We start from the raw sequence: 24,387 nt of genomic DNA on the forward strand, positions 1-24,387 counted from the left end.
GAAAGCCACCACTTAGGCAAAAGGCGTCACCCAAGCCAGCAAAAGGATTGGGGAGAAGAAAGGTGCATGAATGGGAAGGTATGAACATCTACACCATCCTGTGGCCTCTGCATGGAAGTCTCGCTCCAAGAAGGACTTCCCAGCAGGGCTGATCTGCCACCAAGAGGATGTGGCCTGCTTCCCAAGGCACAGCCCCAGGCCTTGAAAGATGGGAAGCAGCGCCTATGAGGGAAGGCTTCCCATGCTCTTGTGGCCCAGGCTGTTCCGTTACCCCTGGTCTCAGTTTCCCCAGCTGTCCAACGGGACAGAATGGTGGTGGGCTGTGAGGGAAGTCGCTGCCCTCCATTCCAGCCCATCCTCACTGGGCCCACACCACACACAGACAACTCTGTCCTCGGGCAGGCCAAACACAACTCTTGGGCCCCTCCCTCTGCCCACTGTGCTGACGGGGACCAGATGCTCCAGCTTTGTGGTTCTAGGGGTGGGGGTGGCAGGGCTCAGCGGGCTGGCAGGCAAGCCCTGGGTTTGGCCCAGGGACCTATAATCAGCTCCTACCCCTCTGATCCCGGCCCAGGACTGACGCTTGGGACCGTGGTGTCCTGGCCGGCTGTGGCCACGGCCGCTATATTTGGGAGCCCAATTCAGCATGAAGAAGGGCTGAGCAGGCCAGAGCCTTCGGGGCTTAGGGCCTTGGGTGGGATGGTATGGGGGCAACAATATGGTAGAAGGGTTCACCCTGCTTTCAGGTCTGACATGAGGGGACATCAACACTTTCAGCCTCAGCTCATCCAAGGAAGAAGACCAAAAACATGTCCAAGAATCTCAAAACCCTTGTTTGTTCCAAAGAGTAAGAACGCAAGCTTGGGGAGCTGGAGAGCTTGCTGAGTGGTTCAGGCGCTTGCCTGCAAAGCCAAAGGTTCGATTCCCCTGGACCCACGTAAGCCAGATGCGCAAGGTAGCGCATGCATCTGGAGTTCGTTTGCGGTGGCTGAAGACCCTGGTGTGCCCATTCTCTCTCTCTCTCTCTCTTTCTTTCTGCCTCATTCCCCCTCTCAAATAAAAATAAAAAATAAAAAATAGCCAGGCGTAGTGGTGCACACCTTTAATCCCAGCACTCGGGAGGCAGGCAGGAGGATCACCATGAGTTCGAGGCCACCCTGAGACTCCATAGTGAATTCTAGGTCAGCCTGAACTAGAGTGAGACCCTACCTCGAAAAACTAAAAAAATAAAAATAAATAAAAATTAAAATTAAATATTCAAAAAAATGTAAGTTGGGGCTATGCATTTTGAGTGAATGAGAATGGGTGGGGAACTATCAAGTGTAACTAGAACAGGAAAGGGGCTCCCCAGGAATAAGGCTTGGGACAGAAGGGTCTGGCATGCAGGAAAAGGGCATCAACATACGGGTCATGTCCACTGAGAGAAAAGGACCTAGGCTGGGGTCCGAGGGAACTCAGTGAAGTGTAGCTGTGAGTCCCAGACCCTTAGCGCTGCCTGTGGGTCCAGCTTCCCGACAGGGCCCAGCCCCTCCCTCCAGCATGGCCTGTGGCCTCCCTGAACTGCTCTGACATTCCCTGCCACTGGGCCAAACCCTGTTCTCTCCCACCAGCAGTCTCCCAAAGAGCAAATATTTATTGTCCTTGGAAGAAAAAAAAAAAAAGAGTCCCCTTTTAGGATTGGGGTCTGGGAGCTGCTATTAAGGCTTACAGGGGCTCAGCAGTGGCCTGAAATGACCAGAGCCCCCCCTGTCCTCCCCAGACAGGTTGAGGGAGGAGAAAGGAGAGGATGGTGTGAGCTAGTCTTGGAGGACAGGTCAGTGGCTGCCCGGAGCTGCCGGGCTGGGGTTCTGTCCAGCTCTGCAGCCAGAGCCACACTGTACCCCGTCCTTGCCTGCCTCCCCGAGACTCGACCAGAACAGATGTGAGGGCACACCGACGCTGCGCGAGGAGGTGTGAATGTGTGCGATTGCTTGGTGTTTGTGGTGTATGTGTGTGTAACCATGGGCACAAGGGTGGGGCCACATGTGTGATGGTGTGGGAGTGTGTGATCTGTGTGCTTATGTGTGTCGCCGCGGGTACCAGACTGTGAGCATATGTGTCTGGGGGCTCCTGGCCCCGCGTGCACGTCTGTCTGGAAGCCGGCTCATCTTTTGGCACGGATTGGGCAGGGTCATGTGGACACAACCTCTATTGAATGGCCAATTCAGTTCAGAATGCAAGTAAATTTAGCAGAGTGAAGGGGAAAAAAAACACTCCATCAGTCAGACGAGGAGTCTGAATTGAGTGGTTGTTTGGCTGGACAGACCGACGGTCTCAGGCAAACAGTTCACACTGGCCGCGAGAAGGAACAGGCTCCCTGGGGCCATGCCCCGAGAAAGTAGACGTGGGGCCCTTGACTATGACAGACACAGAGCCAGAGACAGGGGGACAAGGAGAGGCGGAGAGCGATGTGGCAGGTTCAGAAGCAGGAGGGGACAGAGTTGCTGAGGTGGGTTCGGGGACCAAGGCCGCCCGAAGGCAGAACGGGGCCAAAGACATGTGGACCCACAGCATGTCACCAGTCCTCCCAACTTCAAGCAGCCCAGCGGACGAGGACTGGGGGGCAGCAATGATAGGAGGACGGGACAGGCATGTGGAGCTGTGACGAAGGGGTTGGGATGAGAAAGGAGGCAGAGCTGGCAACAGGGGCCACGGTGGTGGAGGTGACAAGAAGCCACAGTGGTGATGCCATTGGACAAGGCAGTGTGGCAGCGCAGGGTTGCATAAGCCTATAATCCCAGCACCTGGGAGGCGGAGTTTAAGGTCACCCTGGGCTACATAGTGAGTTTGAAGCCAGCTTGGGTTACATATAGCAAAAAAAAAATTAAAAAAAAAAAAACATAAAAAGAAGAAGAAGAAAAGGCAGTGTGGGTTTGGGATAGCCTCCCAGTCCCTTTGCAAGCTCTTCCTAGCTTTGGTGGCCTCACCAGACCCAAGGCTGTGCTCACTCTGCCCCACCCAGTACCAGCTGTCTTTGCCTCCAATGGCCACAAAAAAAAAAAAAAAAAAAAAAAAAAAACCCTCTCTGTGGTCCAGGGTGTGGATACTGCGTTCAAAATGGACTAAGCCCCCAGCCAGGAATAGTTAGGGTCGATTCCGGTACCTGCCTGTGTGACTATTTATGTATCTACCTACCCACCCAGTGTGGTTAAGTCTAAAATGCACTCGCTTGCACGCACAGTCCGCCCACCTGCCTCTGCTGGGTGTCTCTGCCCGGACACACTCAGTAGCCCCGGACACCCCCCACTTTACTTTCGCCTGAAGGAGTTTGCCCCACAGTGGCTCAGGGGCTGTGTGTGAACCTGTCTGGTTCATCCTCCCCTGGGACGGGCGACCTTCGTTGGTCTCAACCCACTTACACTGGTGCCGGGAAAGGCGAGAAACAAGATTATGTGTGCCCATCACACCCACACTCCCTTGCCTGAGCGTCTTTACACACACGCGTTCGTGCTAGATAGAGCATTCTTGGGCACAGTCAAACACCTGTGCACACACGTGCTTTTGTAGGTATGCACGCAGTATCTATGTTCACGTGCCTTTGCACACATATCTATAAGCTTGCTCCCTCTCTCTCCATCTCTCTCTTCCTCTCTCTTACACACGCACACCAGGTATTCCACACTTTGAGCTCACAAATAAAGGAGTGACGAAGATGACCACAGAAAGGCCGGTCTAGTATGGGCTGAATGTGGTGTGTGTGCGTTGCGTGTATGTGTGTGTGCGTGTGTACACATTGCATTCAGGTGTTTGGGCCCTTTCCATTGTCTCTCCTCACACACGTCCCGGGCGATCGCTGCGCTGTCTTACTACCTTTGGAACCCTGGGCGGAAGTCTGTTCACAGAAAGGGAAACAGAGGCCTGCACAGAGCAGCTGGCCCGGGAGGTCAGCCTCCTCGGGTTCGGGGCTCGGGAGCCTCAGCATCTGTGTTGTTTTTGGCATGTCCAAGACAGATAAGGATGGGGTTCTCGTGGGAAAGGACTCTCTGGAAGGCTCCCGACCCATTTATTTCCCATATCTTGAACCCCAGGACAAGCAGAGGGAAGGCAAAAAATAAAGAAAGAAAAAAAAGGAGAGAGGGATAGGCAAGTTCCCATCGGGCCAACCTCTGAATCTACAGGGAGTCAGAGATTCACAGGACCAAAGAGAGAGCTTTAGGACCAGCCCAGGGACCTCCTAAGTACAGGGCCTGGAGGGGTTGGGAAGTCTTGATCCCAGGCACAGGGTTTTCCATAGCATGTGGACTTGAACCCTTCTGCCCCAGGCAGCTTCAGGGAGTTCTGCAGCCAGGGCTCTAGGTGGGGGCTCTCGGGTCTGGAGCTGGGCTAGGCGGATGGATAAACCATTTGGAGGCAACCCTTGGGATGTTAGGAGAACAGGGATCGATATCGCCTTCATCCAATACAAATTCATTCGGGTGCTTAAGATAAGACCAGGTTCAGGGGCTGACCCTGTCGCTGATTCCTGGAACCTCCTCCCCCTGGGAGTCTCCAGTGTTCACCCTTGCACCATGTACCATGGAGGTGGGGGCGGGTGCCTCATCAGCTGTCCTCGGAGCCACGCCTCAGACCTGAGTCGCCTTCTCTCCCACTGTCTTGACCTTTGTCCCCCTGTCCAGGTTTCAGTGAGGGCCAGAGAGCTGGAGCTTAGGGAACAATGGGCTGGAATTCTTCACGAACAAAGGATTCATTCCCCAGGCTGCAGATAAACTGGGGGTTACCTGGGGGATTGGCGTAGCTCAGGGAACCCAGTCTGATAACGAGTCTTTATCCTCCATCTGATCCAGGTCATGGTTTTTAAGAGTCCTGTTCTGCTGTCTCTCTTTCTCTAATAAGAAGTCAATAAAAATTTAAAACTATAAAAGAAAAAAAATACTAAAAGGGCTGGAGAGATGGCTTAGTGGTTAAGGCGCTTGCCTGAGAAACCTAAGGACCCAGGTGCAATTCACCAGGCCCTGTGTAAACCAGATGCACATGGTGGTGCATGCGCCTGGAGTTCATTTACAGTGGCCAGAGGCCCTGGCATGCTCATTCTCTCTGTGTGTCTCTCTTCTCCAGATTCATTTTCCTGACCTTGGAATTCAAACAGAACATGTCAGTCTGCCTACCTTCATCATCCCCAGGGACAACTGAGCTGGGCTTGGCTGGAGGACAAGCATGGGTATTCCCTGCCAACCTAGGGGCTGTAGGCAATGGTATTTCCATAATCCTAGTTTGCCCCTTGGGCTGCGCCCTGAGAACTTAACATCAGGTGGAATCAGCCTCATGGGGTTCCCTGGAGGAGAATTTACTAAGTCAAAGACTTAACTGAGCTGGTCATGGTGGCGCACACCTTTAATCCCAGCACTCGGGAGGCAGAGGCAGGAGGATCGCCATGAGTTCGAGGCCACCCTGAACTACATAGTGAATTCCAGGTCAGCCTAGACTAGAGTGAGACCCTACCTTGAAACAAAAAATCAATCAATCAATAAATAAACTTAACTGATAAGCTGGGTATGATGGCACATGCTTTTAAGGCCAGCCCTTAGGAGGCAAAGGTAGGAGGATCATGATGACTTCAAGGCCACCCTGAGAGTACATAGTGAATTCCAGGTCAGCCAGGGCTAGAGTGAGACCCTACCTCGAAAAAAGAAACCCAAATAAATAAACAAAAGGCTTAACTGGAGGCCGGGGAGGGGCCTTCTGTGATCCTGGAATTTTGCCGCTTCATCGTAGGGAAATCGAGGCATAGAGGGGCAGGCCTGTTCCAAAGCAACGAGAAGGAGGAGGGGTGGGCAGACAGGGTGTAGAGAGTTCAGAGCTCCATCCAGTATCTCTCCATTGTCTCTCTGAAGTCAAGAGGATGAGCCGGGCCCTGTGCAGGTGGGGAAGGGGGGGAGAGGATGGCGTTCTCTCGGGACAGAGACAGAGGCGGCGGCACCATGCTGGGTGTTAAATTCTCCGGCCAGAGGCTGCGGCTGCGGCCCACTGGTAGACTGTGCTTAGCGTTCCCAGCATCGTAAGGTACATATGTAAGTCCCTGAGTAAGAATCAGGAGTCCTGGGTCTACCTTCGTTGGGCTTGGGCTGCAGACCCAGGAAGCCTTCTGAGAAGGGGCATCTGAAGGTATGCTTGAACCCCTAGGTTGAAAAGGCAGACACACCCAATAGCGCAGGTGCAGAGACCCAGGACTGGGGTGGGGTGGGGGCTCTGGGGAGGGCCCCGAGGCTGTGTCTGCCTCTCTCTCAGAACCGGGAGTCTAAGCAAAGCCTAGCACACACCTCCTTGTTTCTCTCTGTCCCAAGGAGCCCCTCGGTGGCCCCGCTAGAGTGGGAAGGTAACCGCGGAGCCATTTTGAGCCAGCTCTGCTCACTGGGCTGGGAATGGTTTCCAGAACCAATCGCACAGGGAAAGTTAGTGTATTGCCCATAGGAATGGATGTGCCAGAGTGTCAGTTCCCTGCCTTGGCGAAGCACAAGGAAGGAGAAAACGGAGGCCTGGGCCGATGGCCTCCACCAAGAGAGCGCAAGGGAAGGGGAAATGGGCTTGTCGTCCACTCTCGAGGCCACCGCAGTGGCCAGGGAAGGCAGTATGGCTGTGTGACTTTGAGAAGCACCCTGCCCTGACTGAGCCTTGCCACTGGTTGGCAATCTCCCCTCTACCTTCAGCTTCAAGGAGGTGTCTGAGCTATGCATAGCTGCCTTCCTATTATCGAACCTCCTATAAGGCAGTGGTGACCCTCCCAAGTCTCCATAGACGGGACCCTTAAGCCTCTTGCATAGCGATTGGGAGCCTGGAGAGGGCACGGGGATCCGATGGCCTGGATCACAGTCTGCATGAGCAGGTGACCTCTGGCATGCTGGTGCCTCTCTGGTCATTGCTCTCGCACACACACAGTTTTATAAACTTTTCCAAAGCGCTTCCTCTCTCGGGCTAGTCCAGCCAACGTCCATGGTGCCCACGGGCCAGGCTCTGCCGCAGTGGGTCAGGCAGGCAGACACAGCCCTGATCCTGGCCCCAGAGATGGTCCCAGGGTGTGCCAGTTCAATGCCCTTCCCCAGAAAGTGTCCCCTGAGGCATTTGGGGTGACAGGAAACAGGTCCAGAGAGGGTCCAGGAGACCTCAAATGGCTCAACTTGACCAAGGACCACCCACATGGAAGGTCTCTCAGGATATGGCAGAGTATAAAGACTGGGTAGGGTTCCCCACTTACGTCCCTCTGCCACAGGCCCCTCCCCGCCCCCAGCAAGAACACAGGGTCTGAGGTAACCCCATCCCCAGTGCTTCCTCCTTCCTGGCCCCCACACCCCTTCAAACCACAGGGCCTTGTGGCCTCTGGAACGCGTGCCCAGGACCTTAGTGATATTTTGAGTTTAAGAAAACTTTGCAGTGGGCAGGAGCTCTTAAAGGTTATAAATAGCATCTGCGGGAGCCCATGCCGGGAGAGGCGGAAACACGTGTCAAACACGCCTGGAGGAGGGTATATTCCAAGGCACAGACACACCCCCCAGCCCTCCCCTCCCCCTTCCCACACACACACACACTGGGGACCCGGGAGGCTTCTGGTCATTTTACAACCACTGGAAGGGGGAAGTCACACCCCACCCGGAAGGCGTCTAGGAAACAAGATCCCCTTCTGGCCCTCACCAGGGTCCCCAGTGGCTGACCAGGTTGCCAGGGGCACGTGGGGACATTGTTGAAAGACCTAGGTGGGAGCTTTTCTCCGCTCACCCCCTCCCCACCTCCACCATCCACCATCCCCCCCCCCCACCCAGAGCTGCTCAGTGAGGAAGCTTAGGGACAGGCTAATTTAAGTCAGTCCCCTAGAAGGGGCCTCTGAAGACCAGGGTGGGAGGGGACGATTTTAAGGTCATGGGAGAGTCGACCTCCAAGTCTTGGCGCTTTACATCAAATGCTGCTGCCGCCTCCCAAGTAAAGTGTCACTGGGGAGGGCAGGGGTGCTGGGGAGATGACTCAGTGGGCAAGCGTACTGGGCTACACAGTGTGGATCCCCAGCACCCACACAAAATGCCCTGGTGGGCCACACGCACCTGTAAACCTAGTGCTGCAAGGGGCAGAGACAGGACGATCACTGAGGCTCATTGGTCAGCCACTCTAACCTAAAAGAAAAACAGGAGAGAGATGGCTCAGCGCTTAAGGCGCTTGCCTGTAATGCCTAATGACCAGAGTTCGATTCCCCAGGACCCACGTAAGCCAGATGCACAAGGTGGCACATATGTCTGGAGCTTATTTGCAGTGACGAGAGGCCCTGGGTGCCCATTTTCTCTATCTGCCTCTCTCTCTCTCTCAAATAAAGGAAGAAAAGAAGATATAAAAGCCATACAGGAGTCAGCTGTTCTCCTCCTCTGGCCTCCACACACACTTTCACGAGGCCCAAGCATCTGAATGCAAGTGCACACACCATACACACACACACACACACACACACACACACACTATGCATATTATAAAATAATGCTGAGATAGGAGGATTGCAGCCTGAGACTACATAGTGAATTCCAGGTCAGCCTGGGCTACAGGGTGACCCTACCTTGAAAAACAAAACAAACTAACAAAAATAATAATAAAAATAAATAAAGTATCCTGGGCTGGAGAGATTGCTCAGCAGTTAAAGTGTTGGCCTGTAAAGCCTAAAAACCCAAGTTCGATTCCCCAGTACCCATGTAAATCCAGATGCACAAAGTGGTGTATGCATTTGGAGTTCAGTTGTGGTAGCTAGAGGCCCTGGTGTGCCCATTTTCTCTTTCTCTCTCTATCTGCCTCTTTGTCTCCCTTGACTAAATAAAACATAATAATTTTCTTTTTAAAAATATATTGTTATTTATTTATTTGAGAAAGAGACAGAGAGAGGGAGAGAGTGGGCATGCAAGGGCCTCTAGCCACTGCAAACAAACTCCAGATGCATGCACCTCCTTGTGCATCTGGCTTATGTGGGTCTTGGAGAGTCAAACCGGGATCCTTTGGCTTTGCAGGCAAATGCCTTAACCACTAAGCCATCTCTTCAGCCCAACACATAGTAATTTTTTTAAATTTACTTAAAAAATTATACTTTTATATATATATATGTATATATATATATATATGTATATATTTGAGAGCAACAGAGAGAGAGAGAGAATGGGCACATCAGGGCCTCCAGCCACTGCAAACAAACTCCAGATGCATGTGCCACCTTGTGCATCTGGCTTACGAGGGTCCTGGGAAATCAAGCCTTGCAAGTGCTTAACCGCTAAGCCATGTCTCCAGCCCCCAATAAATAAATAAGTCTAAAAAACATCTCTAAGCCGGGCGTAGTGGCACACACCTTCAATCCCTGCACTCAGGAGGCAGAGGTAGGAGGATTGCTGTTCAGGGCTAGCCTGAGACTACTTAAAGGAATTTTCTGACAAATCCTACTGTCCTGGGTTCTATTTCCCAGTATCTACATAAAACCAAATGCACAAAGGGGCACATGTGTCTGGAGTTCGTTTGCAGTGGTGCAAGGCCTTGGAGTGCCCATTCTCATTCTCTTTCACTCTCCTCTGTTGCTCTGTGCTTGCAAATAAAATAGATAGAAATATTTCTTTTTTAGGGCTAGAGAGATGGCTAAGTAGTTAAGGTGCTTGCCTGGGAAGCCTAAGTACCCCGGTTCTATTCCCCAGTACCCATGCAAGCCAGATGCATAAGGTGGCACATGTGTTTGGAGTTTGTTTGCAGTGGCTGGAGGCCCTGATACACTTACTGTTTCTCTCTGTCCTTACCTCTCTATCCTCTTTTTCCTCTTTCTCTCTCTCCTCGCTCAAATATATAAAATAATTTTTAAAGAATTTTAGGGGAGATGGCTTAGAGGTTAAGGCACTTGCCTTCAAAGCCAAAGGACCTTGGTTCAATTCCCCAGGACCCTCGTAGGCAAGATGCACAAGGTAGAGCATGCATCTGGACTTTGTAGTGGCTAGAAGTCCTGGCACACCCATTCTTTCTTTCTCTCTCTCTCTCCTTTCTTTCTCTCTCAAATAAATAAATAACATTTAAAAAAAATTAGTGCTAGAGATATAGCTTAGCAGTTAAGGTGCTTATCTGGAAAGCTTAAGAACCCAGATTCAATTCCCTTGTACCCACGTAAGCCAGATGCACAAGGTGGCACGTGTCTAGAGTTCGTTTGCAGTGGCTGGAGTGCTAATTCTCATTCTCTGTCTATCTCTCTTCTCTCTATCTCTCTCTGCTTGCAAATAAATAAATCTAAAAAGAAAAAAGAATTAATTTTTTTAAAGAGAGAGGGGGTCCCAGAAGATGAGGACCCCTATAGTCTAAAGGGGATACAAGGTGTGGACTGTCAACAACCCAAGGCCAGGTGTGGGATGTCAACGAGAAAGTCAGTGGCCAGGGACCTTGCCACCTCAGCCTCACCTTAAAGGACATACAGTCAGGAATCTAGGGCATACAACACTTTCCTCAGGGACATGATGTAAGAGAAAACAATTACAAAGTCCCCCTGCTCATTGAAGGAACATTGCAACTTCTACCAGTCCATAGACCTTCGCAGTTTCCCAATGAGCCCAAAGCAGGGATCATTAATTCTGTGCAAAAAGGTAAAGAGGAAGGTATTTCTGAGCCTCCACCCACCATCGTCAGTTTGGTCTGGGGGCAGCAGCCAGTCTTGGCATACAAGCGCTCTGAACCTCAGGGATCCCCCAAAGGGTTTATGGGGCTCCCGATGAATAGGAGCCTGTTGAGCTCTGAGGGGGCTCAGCCCAAGTAAACATGGCTGGGTCTGAGCTGCCATTCTCCCCTTGCCTTCTTACCCAGGACTCGGGACCAAATATGACTTCCTGTCCCCTCACTGAGGCTTGGACTTGCCCCTCAGAACCTTAGGTTGGGGCCCACTGAAGGAGCACAGATTGGCTTGAACTGGTAGCCCCAGGGCCCAAAGAAAGGGGAGAGAAGTCCTCTGGATTTTAGATGCAAAATTCTGCCTGCATCCAAGGTGAATCCTTGGGCATTTTGAGCCTCAAACTGCACATCTGTAAATGGCAGATTGGAAAACGAGGCTGGTAGGGAGCAGGAAAGGGTTCAGCCCAGGACACTACTGGTCAGGCAAAACAGGTCCCTGTCCCCTAATAAAACATGTGGCTTCAAAAGGAGGGAGATATTCCCAAGGTGGACAGTCAGTGTGTCAGGGAAACAATGGGACTCATGGGAGCCCTTACTCCTTTGGACGTGATAGTCCACTGATCTGGAGAAATGGCATCTACAGTTCCTCTGGCCCTGGCCAATGGCCAATGCATCCAAAAATAGCCTTTGGGTGGCACACTTCAGAGTAGCCCAGTGCCAGGGGCAGGAAGCCTGTTTGTACTATTTGCTATTTGTCATGGTCCTCCTATATGCCTGGTTAATCCATTCTCTTCTCTGGGCCTCAGTTTCCCCCCACGTGGAGTTTAAGTACTAGCAAGTTCCCTGGCTCTCTAAATTTATGTACCAAAATTTTACTGAAGGGCTAGAGAGATGGCTTAGAGGTTAAGGTGTTTGCCTGCAAAGCCAAGGGACCCAGGTTCTATTCCCCAGGACCCACGTTAGCCAGATACACAAGGAGGCACACACATTTGGAGTTCATTTGCAGTGGCTAGAGGCTCTGGCATGACCATTCTCTCTCTCCCTCTTTCTCTGTTAAATAAATTAATAGATAAAATAAAAATGTTTAGGGCTGGAGAGATGGCGTAGCTGTTAAGGCTTTTGCCTACAAAGCCAAAGGATCCCAGTTCAATTCTCCAGGACCCATGTAAGCCAGATGCACAAGGGGGCTCATGCATCTGGAATTCGTTTGCAGTGGCTAGAGGTCCTGGCATGCCTATTCTCCCTCTCCTCCCCCCCCCCGCAATAAATAAATAAAATACTTAAAAAAAGTTTTTTTTAAAAAGTGTACTGAAGCCAGGAGTGGTGGTGCATGCCTTTAATCCCATCACTTGGGAGGCAGAAGTAGGAGGATCACTGTGAGTTCCAAGCCACTCTGAGAAAACAGAGTGAATTCCAGGTCAGCCTGGGGTAGAGTGAGACCCTACCTCAAAAAAACAAAAATCAGGGCTGGAGGGATTGCCTAATGGTTAAGGTGTTTGCCCTGCAAAGCCAAAGGACCCAGGTTCGATTCCCCAGGATCCACATTAGCCAGATGTATAAGGGGGCACACGCGTCTGGAGTTTGTTTGCAGTGACTGGAGGCCCTGGCACGCCCATTCTCTCTCTCCCTCTTTCTCTGTCAAATAAATAAATAATAAAATATTTAAAACAAACAAACAACAAAAAAGTGTACTGTAAAGAACGCTGAGCCAAATGGTGCATACCTATAATCCCAGCACTCAGGCAGCTGAACAAAAATATCAGGAGTATGAGCCCAGCCAGAACTACATAGGAAGAACTGTCTCAAACAAAAATAATTAGACATAGTGGTTCATGCCTTTTTAAAATATTTAATTCATTTATTTATTTGAGAGGGAGGGAGAGAGGGAGAGAGAATGGGGGCACCAGGGCCTCCAGCCACTGCAACAAACTCCAGACGCATGCACCACCATGTGCATCTGGCTTACATAGAGCCTAGGGAATCGAACCTGGATCCTTAGGCTTCTTGGGCAAGCCCCTTAATACCTAAGCCATCCCTCCAGCCCTCATGCTTGTAACACCAGCACAGGAAGCTGATGCAGGAGGATCATAAATTCAAGGTTAGCCTGGGCTGTATATTAAGATTCTGTCTCAAAACAAAAACGAAACATAACACATCACATTAGAAACTAATATGCAGCCTCTTCCCCAGGAGCCTGTTAGGGCTAGAGAGAGGTGGATCCTAAAGATGGTGATCCTAGAAATGTGCCCCAGTGGGGCAGAGGGGTGGTTTGGGGCAGCCACCTCGCCTACTTGGGCACTGGAGGCTATGGCTGGAATGTGCTGAGCAGTGAATCATTACACCTTGTCAGTCTCAGCCTGGAACTTCCAGACGCAAACCAGCTCTGGCTGGGCCGGGGCGGAAGGGCAAGCCTTCAGCCTGGGTCACTGGGCCCTGAAGACCCTGAGGTGATGTTTCCAGGATCTTGCATGGTCTCTTTGTTCCTGTTTGTTTACATCTTCCGGCTCCGCATCAAGCCACAGTTCTGTTACAGCTCACTGCACACACCCTCAAGGAAGGACGGGTCCCCTGCACAGCCCCCTGCCTCCGTGCACAAGCCCTCCGAGATGGGGAGGTGCAGCGACGTGAAGGCTTCATACCAGAAGCCACGTCCTGGTGGGCAGGGAGTCAGCTTTGGGGTGGCTGTGGCACTGCAGGGGTTAGAACAAAGACTGGGGTAAAAATGAGTCCCCCACATCTTTTCTAGCTGAAAGGTCAGGATTTTTGGTGGTGGTGGTGGTGGTGCTTTGTTTGTTTTTGAAATAGGGTCTCATGCAGCCCTTTCTGGCCTTGAACTCACTGTGTAGCCATTGGCCTTAAACTGATGTTTCTGCGTCCACCTCCCAAAAATTGGGATCTCACAGAAGTCCGCCGCCATGCCCCGCGGGACTTTCTGAGTCTCAGTTCTTTAGTTCTCTTCTCTTCCTCCTTCTCCTTCATCCTCTTCCTTCTTCTTTCTCTAGTTTGCTTTTTTTTTTTTTTTTTTTTAATTTCCAGGTAGGGTCTCACTCTAGCCCAGGCTGACCTGGAATTAGTCTCAGGCTGGCCTTGAACACACAACAATCCTCCTAACTCGGCCTCACGAGGGCTGAGATTAAAGGTGTGTGCCACCACACACACAAACAACTGAATCTCCTGTTTTATAGTTTGTTTGGTTTTTTTCTTCAAAAAAATCATGCAATTTATTAATTCTTAGCTTTCATTAAACTTATAACAAGTTACATTAAAATTAAGTCTTATCAAAATGCTTCAACATTAAGGTATTGTAGCCATTTTGGGGGACCTTAATGACCTCAGCTGTCCTTAAGGCTCATAACATGGCATCACTATTGCCAGCTCTCAACATTTCTGCAGAAACACATTCAGATAAGCAGACCAATTAATTGGCTGGCTTTGGTTTTTTTTTGAGGTAGAGTCTCACTCTAGTCCAGGCTGACCTGGAATTCACTATGGAGTCTCAGGGTGACCTCGAACTCATGGTGATCCTCCTACCTCTGCCTCCCGAGTGCTGGGATTACAGGCGTGCGCCACCACGCGGGGCTAGTTTTTTTTTTTGAAACAAAGTCTCATATAGCCCAGTCTGGCCTTGAAGCTCTTGGCTTTCCAATTTCAGCTTCCTTCCTCCCTTCCTTGCTTCCTTCTTTTCTTTTCTTTTTCCTTTTTTCTTTCTTATAGAGGTGGGGATATGACTCCAGCCTTTGCTCATGCTAGCCAAACACTCTTCCACTGAACTACCTCTCCATCTCAGACCTGTTTTCCTATCTGGGATGTGGGTGTGAACCAGTTTGCAGCCCGTCCGTTTCCTCAGGGTGTCTAACCTTGAATGAAGTCACTCACAGAGGCTGTGCTCTTAACCTGATGGCAACCTGGTGTTTTCTTTTCTTTTCCTCCCTTCCTTCCTTCCTTCCTTCCTTCCTTCCTTCCTTCCTTCCTTCCTTTCTTTCTTTCTCCAGGTAGGGTCTCACTCTAGCCCAGGCTGACCTGGAATTCACTATGTAGTCTCAGGGTGGCCTTGAACTCACAGCAATCTTCCTACCTCTGCCTCTGACTGCTGGAATTAAAGGTGTACACCACCACACCCGGCCAACCTGGTAGGTGCTTGTTTGTTTGTTTGTTTGTTTGTCTGTCTGTTTGTTTGTTTTGACAGATGGAAAGAGCCAAAAGGGTTAGACAGAGGGCTGGAGGGATGGCTTAGCGGTTAAGACATTTCCCTGCAAAGCCAAAGGACACAGGTTGGATTCCCCAGGACCCACGTTAGCCAGACGCACAAGGGGGCGCACGCGTCTGGAGTTCGTTTGTTTGCAGTAGCTGGAGGCCCTGGCGTGCCCATTCTCTCTCCCTCCCTCTTTCTCTAAATAAATAATAAGTTTGTTTTTTTTTTTTTTTAAAGGGTTAGACAGAGCCAGGGATAGACAAAAGGAGGGCTGGTCAGAGAGAGGCTGGGCAGGGTGGGGAAAGGGACTACTGCAGCATGAACGCTGGAGGCGCAGCGGGCCTGGCAGCTGGAGGGCAGGTCTGGGCGGGCTTGGGGTGGGGGAGGGCCCGGCGCAGGGCATCGGAACACTGACACACTTGGGGCATGGGACAAAGTCCTGGACCAGCACAGGGCTTGGTAAAAAATAATTAATTTTCCTTTTGAAGCAAAAGCTCTGACTTAGGACTTTTTCTGTTCCTACACAGCAACGTCCTTGCTCAGGCTTTGAACCGGAGAAGCTGCTCTGGAGCTGTCCATGGCCTCCCCATGGCCAACCTGAGCTGTGCGCCTCAGCGTGCGGCCCCATTTGGAAAACCTGTGGACTCCAGGTGAGTGGGGTCCAGACAGCATGGTTTGGGGGGGGGTGCTGGGCCCAGCTCGGAGGAGAAAGGTTGCGGGTCCTTGGGGTGAACCTTTGCATACCTGTGCTGTGTGAGGCAGACAAGGCATGCACCACATCTGTGCTGTGACAGAAGGAGACCTGTGCCCATGACATCAGTCAGAGGAAGCTAATGCCTCTCCCCAGCTTGTCTTTGAAGTACTTCCTGACCCCCTGGGTCCCCCCCCCCCACGCCTCCATCTCTCCACCTTTCTGGAGGGGAGAAAGGGCTCAAGGGGAAGGGGCTGCCAAGCCAGCTGCTGTGGGAGGCTTCGGTACTCAGTCAGGTTGGAGGGGGGAGTGTTTATGAGCAGCCAAAATGGCTGTAAATGTGGCACCTTGCCTCCCTTATGGCCTGGCCATCCCCTCTCATACCAGCCCCTTTGCTTGAAAGGGCTTCCAGAGGGACCTGTAACTAGAGATATGTCTGGAGTTGAGAGGCCTGAATAGAGTCTTGGCCCGAGGTCAGAGTTCAGCCAGGGGTTGTAGATTAGACTGGGGTAAAGGCTCAACCCAGGGTCAAGTTCATCATGGGGACACAGCGCACTCTGGGAGCAGGGCTAATCTTAGGGTTCAAGTGACTTTGGAGTTACGGTGGGGATGAGCTGTGAGAAGAGACAGTGGTATCTCAGAACCAGAGGCAGGGCAAGGAGTTTTCTGATGGAATCAGGACAGGCTGCAAGGTCTGAAGCCCACCCTGGCCCCAAAGCCTGTGTACCTTGGCCAGAGCCCTACTCACAATGGTGGCAACAGAGCCCCATCAGCCTGGTACCGCCGCACCGGCACCAACGGGGCTAAGCCAGAGTCCTGCCCCAGCCCAGTTCTGAGCTTCAGCAAGTATCTTGTCCTCTCCTGCTAGGCCCCAGCTTGAGGATCAAAGAGTGAGAACTCAGGACCACTCCTTACCCCTAGCCTTGCTTTTTGCAAATGCAACTCCATTGAATCTGACCTGAAATTAACCAGGCCTACAGCCTGCCTGTCAAAGGGTAAGGCTGGCTCTGCCAGATGCTTGGGTACTACCAGTTAATGAGTGACCCCCCCCCTCCATCCACATGGTGGCAATTTAACCAGAGGCCTGGGGGTGGGTTAGGGAATCAGCAGCCCCACCCAGAGCTGTGGAATGTCCAGCAGCAGGAAACTCTGAGGTGAAGGACATGAATTATGGCCAGGAGAATGCCCTCAAGGGGCTGGGAGACCATCATACCTTCTCTGGGGCCCTTCTCAGAGCCCACCGTAATCCTTCCAAGCGCAAATTCTGTTATCGTCTCTGTATGTGTGTGTGTGTGTGTGTGTTACACACACGTGTGTGTAGATGCATACACTTGTGTGCACTTGCCTGAGAGGTTTTGTTTTTTTTTTTTTTTAATTTTTTTGAGGTAGGGTCTCGCTGTAGTCCAGGCCGACCTGGAATTCACTCTGTAGTCTCAGGGTGGCCTCGGACTCACAGTGATCCTCCTACCTCTGCCTCCCGAGTGCTGGGATTAAAGTCGTGCTCCACCAAGCACACGGATGTCCCTGGTCACTCTTCTGCCCTACTTTCCCAAGAGAGCCCCACTTCTCAGATTGGCTGCTCCAGCCATCCTCCTGTCTCTGTCACCTCAGGACCAGGGTTGCAGGCGTGCCTCGCCATGTCTGGCTTTTTACACGGGTCCCCATGATTTCACAGCAAACAAGTGCTTTTACCCTCTGAGCCACCTCTGCAGTCCCCAAGTGCGCATCTCATTTGTATAAAATTTGGAGTCACTTGGAAACAGACATAAAGCCCGGAACATCAAAATATCACACTAAGAGCCACGAGTGTTCTTTGGGTGGCCGAGGAGACAACAAAGACAGAGCAGCCCATGTGTGAGAAGAAGGCCAGGAGTCTGTGTCGTGGGCAGTATCTGTTACGAACACTCAGCTTCAGAGGAAAGGTCTCAAACAGCACTGTCTGGAAATGCTGGACAAGAAAATTCTAGGGCAATGGGCACAGAGAGCAGAGACGGCAGAAGAAATGCTGGGGGGAGACAGTGTGGGCTTGAACCTGGAGAAGGCCAGGCTGAGCTGAATTCAAGGGATTTAGGAGCAGAGGAAGTGTTCATTCCGTGGGGAGGGGTCATCCCTGAGGTGGAGAGCGGGTTTGGGATCCCTGAGAAGGTCTTTCCACACAATGTTTGTGGGGAGCCCCTGGTACTGCACATACCATCAGTGGTACTGGATAGTAAAAGAAGTGCCCTTTGAATCCGCCGGCCAATTCCCCCATTTCACAGATGAGGAAACTGAGGCCCAGACATCCAGAGTGTCTTAGCGACCAGCACACACAATTGGTTACCTGGGCAAGGTAACCAATTGTGTGTCCCCTTAGTCTGATGGTGATTTTCAGGGCACCACGCGTAAAATAGCTTCCTCAAACTAGCCTTTCATTAGCTTCCTCCATGCCCTCTGCCCCTAGACTCGCCCAACCTCAACCTCTTCCCTAGCCTGATACATAGGGGGATGGCAGGCACAGGGTTCAAGGCAAGGCCCCTTTTCTCTTAAGAACCAAGGTGAGCTCCCCATCTCCCACGAAACATATAAAACCCACCTTCGATGGACCCTTAGTCGCCCCCCCCCCACAGACTTGGGAGGAGGGAGATGACCCAGAGTGGGTGTCCCCAGACTGATCCCCATACCTTGCAGCCTGGGCTCACCAGAGTTGGGGACTCAGGTAAGGAACTACAGAGGCCTGGCCAGCGACTGAACTCTTTTAAGACACCCACCGGGTCTGGAGACAGAGAAAGAGACCTGGCTGCTGGAGAGCTGGACCTGAACCTCCGGACCTGGACAGGGATGGGGGCGCATCTGGGGCCCCCAGGTAGACCTGGAGAAGTAGGGATGGGATAGGGCTTGGGGGAATGAGGCAAGGGAGGGGAGGGACGCCAGGGCGCTTGCCGCCCAGCCAGGCTCGTGGCTTGCTGCCTAGAGGTCTCCCCAGAGTCCCCAACCTAGCCAGCACGGGAGGGGAAGCCCGCGGGGCGCACAGTACCAGGAGGCCTCCCCGAGGGGATCCTCTTAAGCGAAATGCGCGCTCGCTGCTCCGCTCAGAGTCCCTTACTCATGATGGGGAGGAGGGGAGGAGTATGCTTTTCCAAAGGAGAGAATGAATCGACCGGCCCCGCTTCCCGCCCCCCCCTTCTCTAGCCGAGTTCTCAAGCCCAGATGTCAGAGCTCCCCAAATTCCATCACACACACCCCAAGACCTTCATCCCTCTGCTGAGCGAACCCCGGGCCGGGCCTCTAAGAGAGATGTCCCGGGGATGGATGGGGCGCAGCGGGGCTCGTCTGGGGCCGGTGGCCGGGAGCCCGGGTAGGGGCGGAGGAGGCCCTGGGAGGCTCCCGGGCGGCGGGGGGAGGGGAGGGGAGGGGACGGGAGGGAAAGGGGGAGCCGAGGGCAGGGACGCGCGAGGCGGGCGGCGGCTCGGAGCGGCGGCGGCGGCGGCGGCGGCGGCCGGGCGGGGGGCTCTCGAGGCCAAGCTAGCCGGGGTTGTGGGTGGGGCGGGGGGGGGGGACGAAGGAGGGGAGGGAATCCCGAAAGCTCCATGAAGTCCCCCCGGGGCCACGGAAGGGGTGCTGTCTTGGGGAGGCTGTCGGGGGGACCCCGACATCCATGGCAAGGCGGCGGGGGCCTCGGCGGCGCGCTCGGAGTAAGTCGGGACTGTTGGAGGAGCGGAGGGGTGGTGATGGTGGTGGGGGGCGCTGGGATGCCCAGGTTGAGAGGCTGGGAGGTGGGCGAGGAGTGACTTGAGGGTGGGGTGGAGGGGTGGATGGATGGCCCGGGCCGGGGTTCTCGGTCTGTCTCGGTTGTCAGTCGGCGGCGGCGCCTCCGCGGAGCCGGATTGGAGCCGCCAACCCCGCCGCCGGCCGCCGCTCAGTTCCGTGGCTTTTTTGGAAACTTGCAAATGTTTTCGCAGAGGAGAGAGAAAGGGGGAGGAGAGGGGAGGGAGCGAGCAAAACCGAGCTTGGGGCCGCTGGAAGAACGGAGGCCAAAGCCAGGGGAAGGGCGAAGGATGGTGGTGGTGGTGGTGGTGGTGGTGGTGGAAGAAGCGACAGACAGACAGGGCGTCGGGGCCGCAGAAGCGCTCCAGCGCTCCGCGGGCGCAGGCGGGATTCGAACCGACGATATGGGGACGGGAAGGCAGGGGACGGAGATCTACAGGGAGGACGGGAGGTAGGGGTAGTGGTGGCGGCGGACGCTCCAGGGACCAGGGTTGTGTGTGGGGGGGGGGTTCCCTGTGGCCCCAGGACCGGGGCAAGCTTAGCAACCCGGCACAGCGCAAGGAGCTCAAGTGTGGTTTGCAAAGTTGGGAATTGCATTCTCCACCCACCCCCCCCCACCACCACCCCGCTTTTTTTTTCTCTTTTACTTGCACGCCCCTGTGCGCCCCGCCCCGAGTCCCCCCTTGACTGCCCACTGCCGCCGAGCTAAAAATAACAGGCGGTTCGCCCCCCGCGGACCGCGACCCCGACCCCTCCCCCGCCCCTCCCCCACTGGGCGTGGAGCGCCCGCCGCAGCTCCCAGTTTCCCCAAAAGAGAGAAAGAGCGAGGGAGGAAAAGCAAAGAAAGGAAAAGAGAGAGGAGAGAGAGAGAGAGAGAAAGACAGCAAGAAAGCAAAGGCGGCGCGGGAGGGGAGCGGGGGGCGGGCCGGGGGGCGGGGGGCCCCGGCCATATGGATGTGATTTCTCCGCTCCGAGGCAGACAGGCCGCTCGGCAGCTCTCGGCGCCCGCCCGCCGCCCGCCCGGCCTCAGGCTGCCTCCCTCCTCCTCCTCCTCCTCCTCCTCCTCCTCTCCTCCTCCTCCTCCTCCCTCTCTCCTTCGCGCTCGCTCGTCCTCGGCGCATGGGCCCCGCGTCGGGCTCCGGGGCCTCGGGCCGCCCGGACGCCGGGGTCCCTTAGGCCGGGGCTGGGGGGGCGGAGGGGGTGACGGGGACGTGCCGGCCTGACGCAGCTCTGCACCCCTCAACCATCCATCAAGGGCCGGCGGCGGCTGCTGCCCCGAAGGACCCGGCCCTAGGCGGTGGCGATGGGGACCGCCCGGATCGCACCCGGCTTGGCGCTCCTGCTCTGCTGCCCGGTGCTCAGCTCCGCGTACGCGCTGGTAAGTCCCTTCTCTCTGTGTGTGTCTACATTCAAAAAAAAAAAAAAAAGTCAAGAATCCTAGGATTGCTCCAGGGGTCCCTGAGATGGAATGGGGTGGGCGAGTCGTGAATTTCGCGCCCCTTCCCCACCCGGGCCCCAATAGTTTGAACTTTGAGCGAAGGGAGAGAGTCCCCTGACCTAGCATCCCCTGGTGCCTGCAGCCGTAGGTTTCCTGAGGTCTGAAGTCTCGTTTCTGAAGATTGGGCTTTGCAGGGTCCCGAGCGTGGAAATCTGTGCTGGGAGTTTTCCCGACCCTCTCTGCTTCTGGGAGCACACCGCTCGGGATTGTGTCTTCCAAAGATGACAGTGTGATCCGGCAGAAAGCTCTGGGCCATCCATGCCATCGGGGAGCTTTGGCTGCATGTGGAGTCCCACAGACTTTGTTTTTTTTTTGGGGGGGGGCGGGGGGGACTCTGCTTTCTGTTATTTTTGTTTGTACCTTGTTGGTCTGAGGTCCGGATTACCCAGGCAGGGGGTTAAGATTGAGACAGCCCCCACCCCATTAAGTTCTCCCACAATCACTTCCATACTTAGATGCATGCTGGGCTAGCTTTACTCAAAGTGGAATCTGTTTGCCCAGGGAGGTGCATGTAGCTTGGCAAGGGGGGTGCCCCCAAAGTGCACCCCTTACAGTACACCCATGCAGCAGAAAAATGCTGTGAGGGAGTCTGGCTAGTGAGGAGACCCTTGGGAAGACTGTGTACGTCTCCTGAGAGTAGAGACCAGGAAACAAACAGATTAATATAGAGAGGTAGAGAGAGAGGAAAGGTAGGAATGGGAGCTCCTCCGACCTCAGCCAGAAACGCATCCACTGGGCAGACCCGGAGCAGCAAAGACAAATAGAAAAGAAAGGTAGAGACGCAGAGGGCGCTCACAGCCCCATCTTGAGCTAGGGTCTGGGAGCCATTTCCCAGGGTGCAGGGGCATCCCACCCGCTCAGGTCGTCCTGTTTCAGGGGTCTAACCCATTCCTGAGGACACTGCCTCCTGTCCCCGTCCTATCCCAGGTGGGGACCTTTGCCTTCTAGAGAGGTAGCCAGTACAAGCAACTGCCTCTTAACCAGCCCAGGCCAGAGCCCCATATGAAGAGGTGGTGGGGAATGTGTGTGTGTGTGGGGGGGGACCTGGGATTCCTCAGCCCACTGTCTCTGTGACCTTGGGCATTCATTTCCCACACCTCAGCTACCCATCTGTAAAAAGAGTGTAAAGGAAACATTTGCCCAACATTCTCCCAGTCTGAGGCTCTCCCCACTCTCCCAGGACTCCTCATTTTCCAGTGCCCATGTCCCAATGAAAGACACCCCCACCACCCCCGCCCAAGCCAAAGACTTTGCCCCATGGGGAGACTTGTTCATGAGTTTGGAGGGGCTGAGCAGCCCGCACAGAGATACTCCAAGTACCGATGAAAAGCAGGGGACAGAGCCATTTGTCTGCTTCTCTGCATGAGCTCTGTGTGTGCAACAGACGTGTGCACGGGATAGGCAAGCTGTCCTATGAAGGCGGGTACCCTGCCAGTGTGCCCGTGTGTCCATTGGAGCAGGGCTCCATGGGCATCCAGGTCTCTGGAATTGTGTTGTCTGAAGTCCACATGTACCCGAAGCTGCTGGTCTGTACGTGACCTGTACAACTGTAGGCGCGTGCGTGTGCAGGTGTGCACCTGGGGCTATTTGCTTATTCCTATTTAATCAATGTTCCTGTACTTTCTATTCGCCACAGCCATTATTCTAGGCACCTTACACAGATCAGCCAGTCCAACTGTCCCAACAACTCTCTGAGGTATTTTCCCCATTAAAAAAATATTTATTTATTTATTTGCAAGGAAACAGAAAGAGAGAGAGAGAAAGAGAGAGAGAGATACATGTGCTACCTTGTGCATCTGGCTTTACATGGGTACTGGGGAATCAAACTTGAGTCCTTTGACTTTGTTTTTGTTTTTGTTTTTTTGATTTTTCGAGGTAGGCTCTCACTCTAGCCCAGGCTGACCTGGAATTCGCTATGGAGTCTCAGGGTGGCCTCGAACTCATGGCAATCCTCCTACCTCTGCCTCCCGAGTGCTGGGATTAAAGGCGTGCGCCACCACGCCCGGCTTGAGTCTTTTGACTTTGTAGGCAAACACCTGAACCGCTGAGCCATCTCTCCAGCTCTGTCCCCATTGTTTTAGCAACCAAATCACACAGTCACGATGACCATTACGTATCTCACGCTAACCAAGTGTCAAGCCCCGTGTCTCTTCTTGATGGGTCCCCGGGGCTCGTCCTGCTCTGTATGGAAGCCGAGGGAGGTTATTTGTGGAGAAGATTCCGGGTTTAGCCATGGCCCTAGGCCAAGTGTAGGGTCTGTGAGATGACAGTGTGGCTCTGTCAGGACCTTGGTGGGGCAGGTGAATGCATTGGTCTCCTGGGTCAGGGCTAGTGGATGTGACCCAAGGGCCGAGGACTCAGCCTACCCCACCCTCTACCACTCTGTGTACCCCCCGCCCCCCCCCCCCCCCCGTGCTCAACTGGAATCAGCAAGAATTGACTGTCAGTTCTCTCTCAGAAGCCCAAGGCCTGAGAGTGTGTACAGGAACTCACCAAGCCCACAAACCTCAGCTGTTACCAAACCTGCAGGCTACCTGACTGGCTGGGGGGGGGGGGGGTGTCAAAGAACATCGCACACTGGGGTAACGTTGACCTCAGCCGGACTCAGCTGGTCCGCGTGCAGCTCACTAGGAGAGTAGCTGGGAAGAGGAGTCAGGAGTGAAGTTTGCAGCAAGGGATGTCCCATTCCTCACAAGGAGGGAAAACAGTGGGCATGTCCTCAGAGCAAACTGACCCTAAGGACGCCCTTAGCCCATGGGAAATGTGCAGAATAGATTGCATTGGCAGAAGACAAAACTCAGTGGGGTGGGGGGGCTGGAGAGATGGATTAGTGGTTAAGGCAATTGCCTGCGAAGCCTAAGGACCCAGGCCCAACTCCCCAGGACCCACGTAAGCCAGATGCACAAGGTGGTGCATGCGTCTGGAGTTCATTTATAGTGGCTAGAGGCCCTGGTGTGCACCCATTCTCTCTCTCTCCCTCTTTCTCTCTCTCTCCCTCAAATAAATAGAATAAAAATAAAATAAAACTCAGGGGATGGAGAGGTGGCTTAGCGGTTAAGCGCTCTTGCCTGTGAAGCCTAAGGACTCCGGTTGGAGGCTCTATTCCCCAGGTCCCACATAAGCCAGATGCACAAGGTGAAGCATGAATCTGGAGTTTGTTTGCAGTGGCTGGAGGCCCTGGGGTGCCCATTCTTTCTCCTTCTCTCCCTCCCTCCCTGTCTCTCTCTCTCTCTGTCACTGTCACTGTCAAATAAATAAAAATAAGCAAAATTAAAAACAAAGAAACTCAATCTGGGCATGGTGGCACACACCTTTAACCCTAGCACTCAGGAGGCAAGGAGGCAGAGGTAGGAGAATCACCGAGAGTTCAAGTCCACCCTGAGACTACATAGTGAATTCCAAGTCAGCTTGAGCTAGAGTGAGACTCTACCTCACAAAACCAAAAAACAAAGGAACAAAAAACCTCAGCGAGGGGGCAAGCCTGAGCGTACGATGAGACCCTTGGGTGGGGCTCAACAGAGATTGTGTGGCTTCATGGACTGGCAATGTTGGGGATACTGCCCAGCTGGCCCTAAGGGCAGCTCTGAAGGTGCTTGCTTATAAAGATGGGGGGGGAGGCTGAGAAGATGGCTCAGT

General features: G+C 53.5%; 1 protein-coding gene and 1 non-coding gene across 3 annotated transcripts in view; one reads left to right on the plus strand and one right to left on the minus strand.

Moving 5' to 3' along the window:
* Positions 1 to 13,926: 13,926 nt before the first annotated feature.
* Positions 13,927 to 14,059, minus strand: LOC123455685. Its single transcript, XR_006634068.1, has one exon. It is a non-coding gene; the product is annotated as a small nucleolar RNA SNORA33 (small nucleolar RNA).
* Positions 14,060 to 15,122: 1,063 nt separating this feature from the next.
* Pth1r (parathyroid hormone 1 receptor) overlaps positions 15,123 to 24,387 on the plus strand; it is a 30,925-nt gene continuing 21,660 nt past the window's right edge. Inside the window, exons 1-2 of one of the 2 annotated variants that reach the window (XM_045136525.1) lie at positions 15,123 to 15,178; positions 15,346 to 15,468. In XM_045136525.1, coding sequence (XP_044992460.1) covers positions 15,137 to 15,178; positions 15,346 to 15,468 — 165 coding nt within the window. In that variant the 5' untranslated portion in view covers positions 15,123 to 15,136. Of the gene's footprint in view, positions 15,179 to 15,344; positions 15,469 to 20,508; positions 20,632 to 24,387 lie in introns of those variants that run through there. The other variant, XM_045136526.1, reaches the window with a different exon arrangement.

The sequence above is a fragment of the Jaculus jaculus genome, chromosome 17 (genome assembly GCF_020740685.1).
Source record: "Jaculus jaculus isolate mJacJac1 chromosome 17, mJacJac1.mat.Y.cur, whole genome shotgun sequence".
Lineage (NCBI taxonomy): Eukaryota > Metazoa > Chordata > Mammalia > Rodentia > Dipodidae > Jaculus > Jaculus jaculus.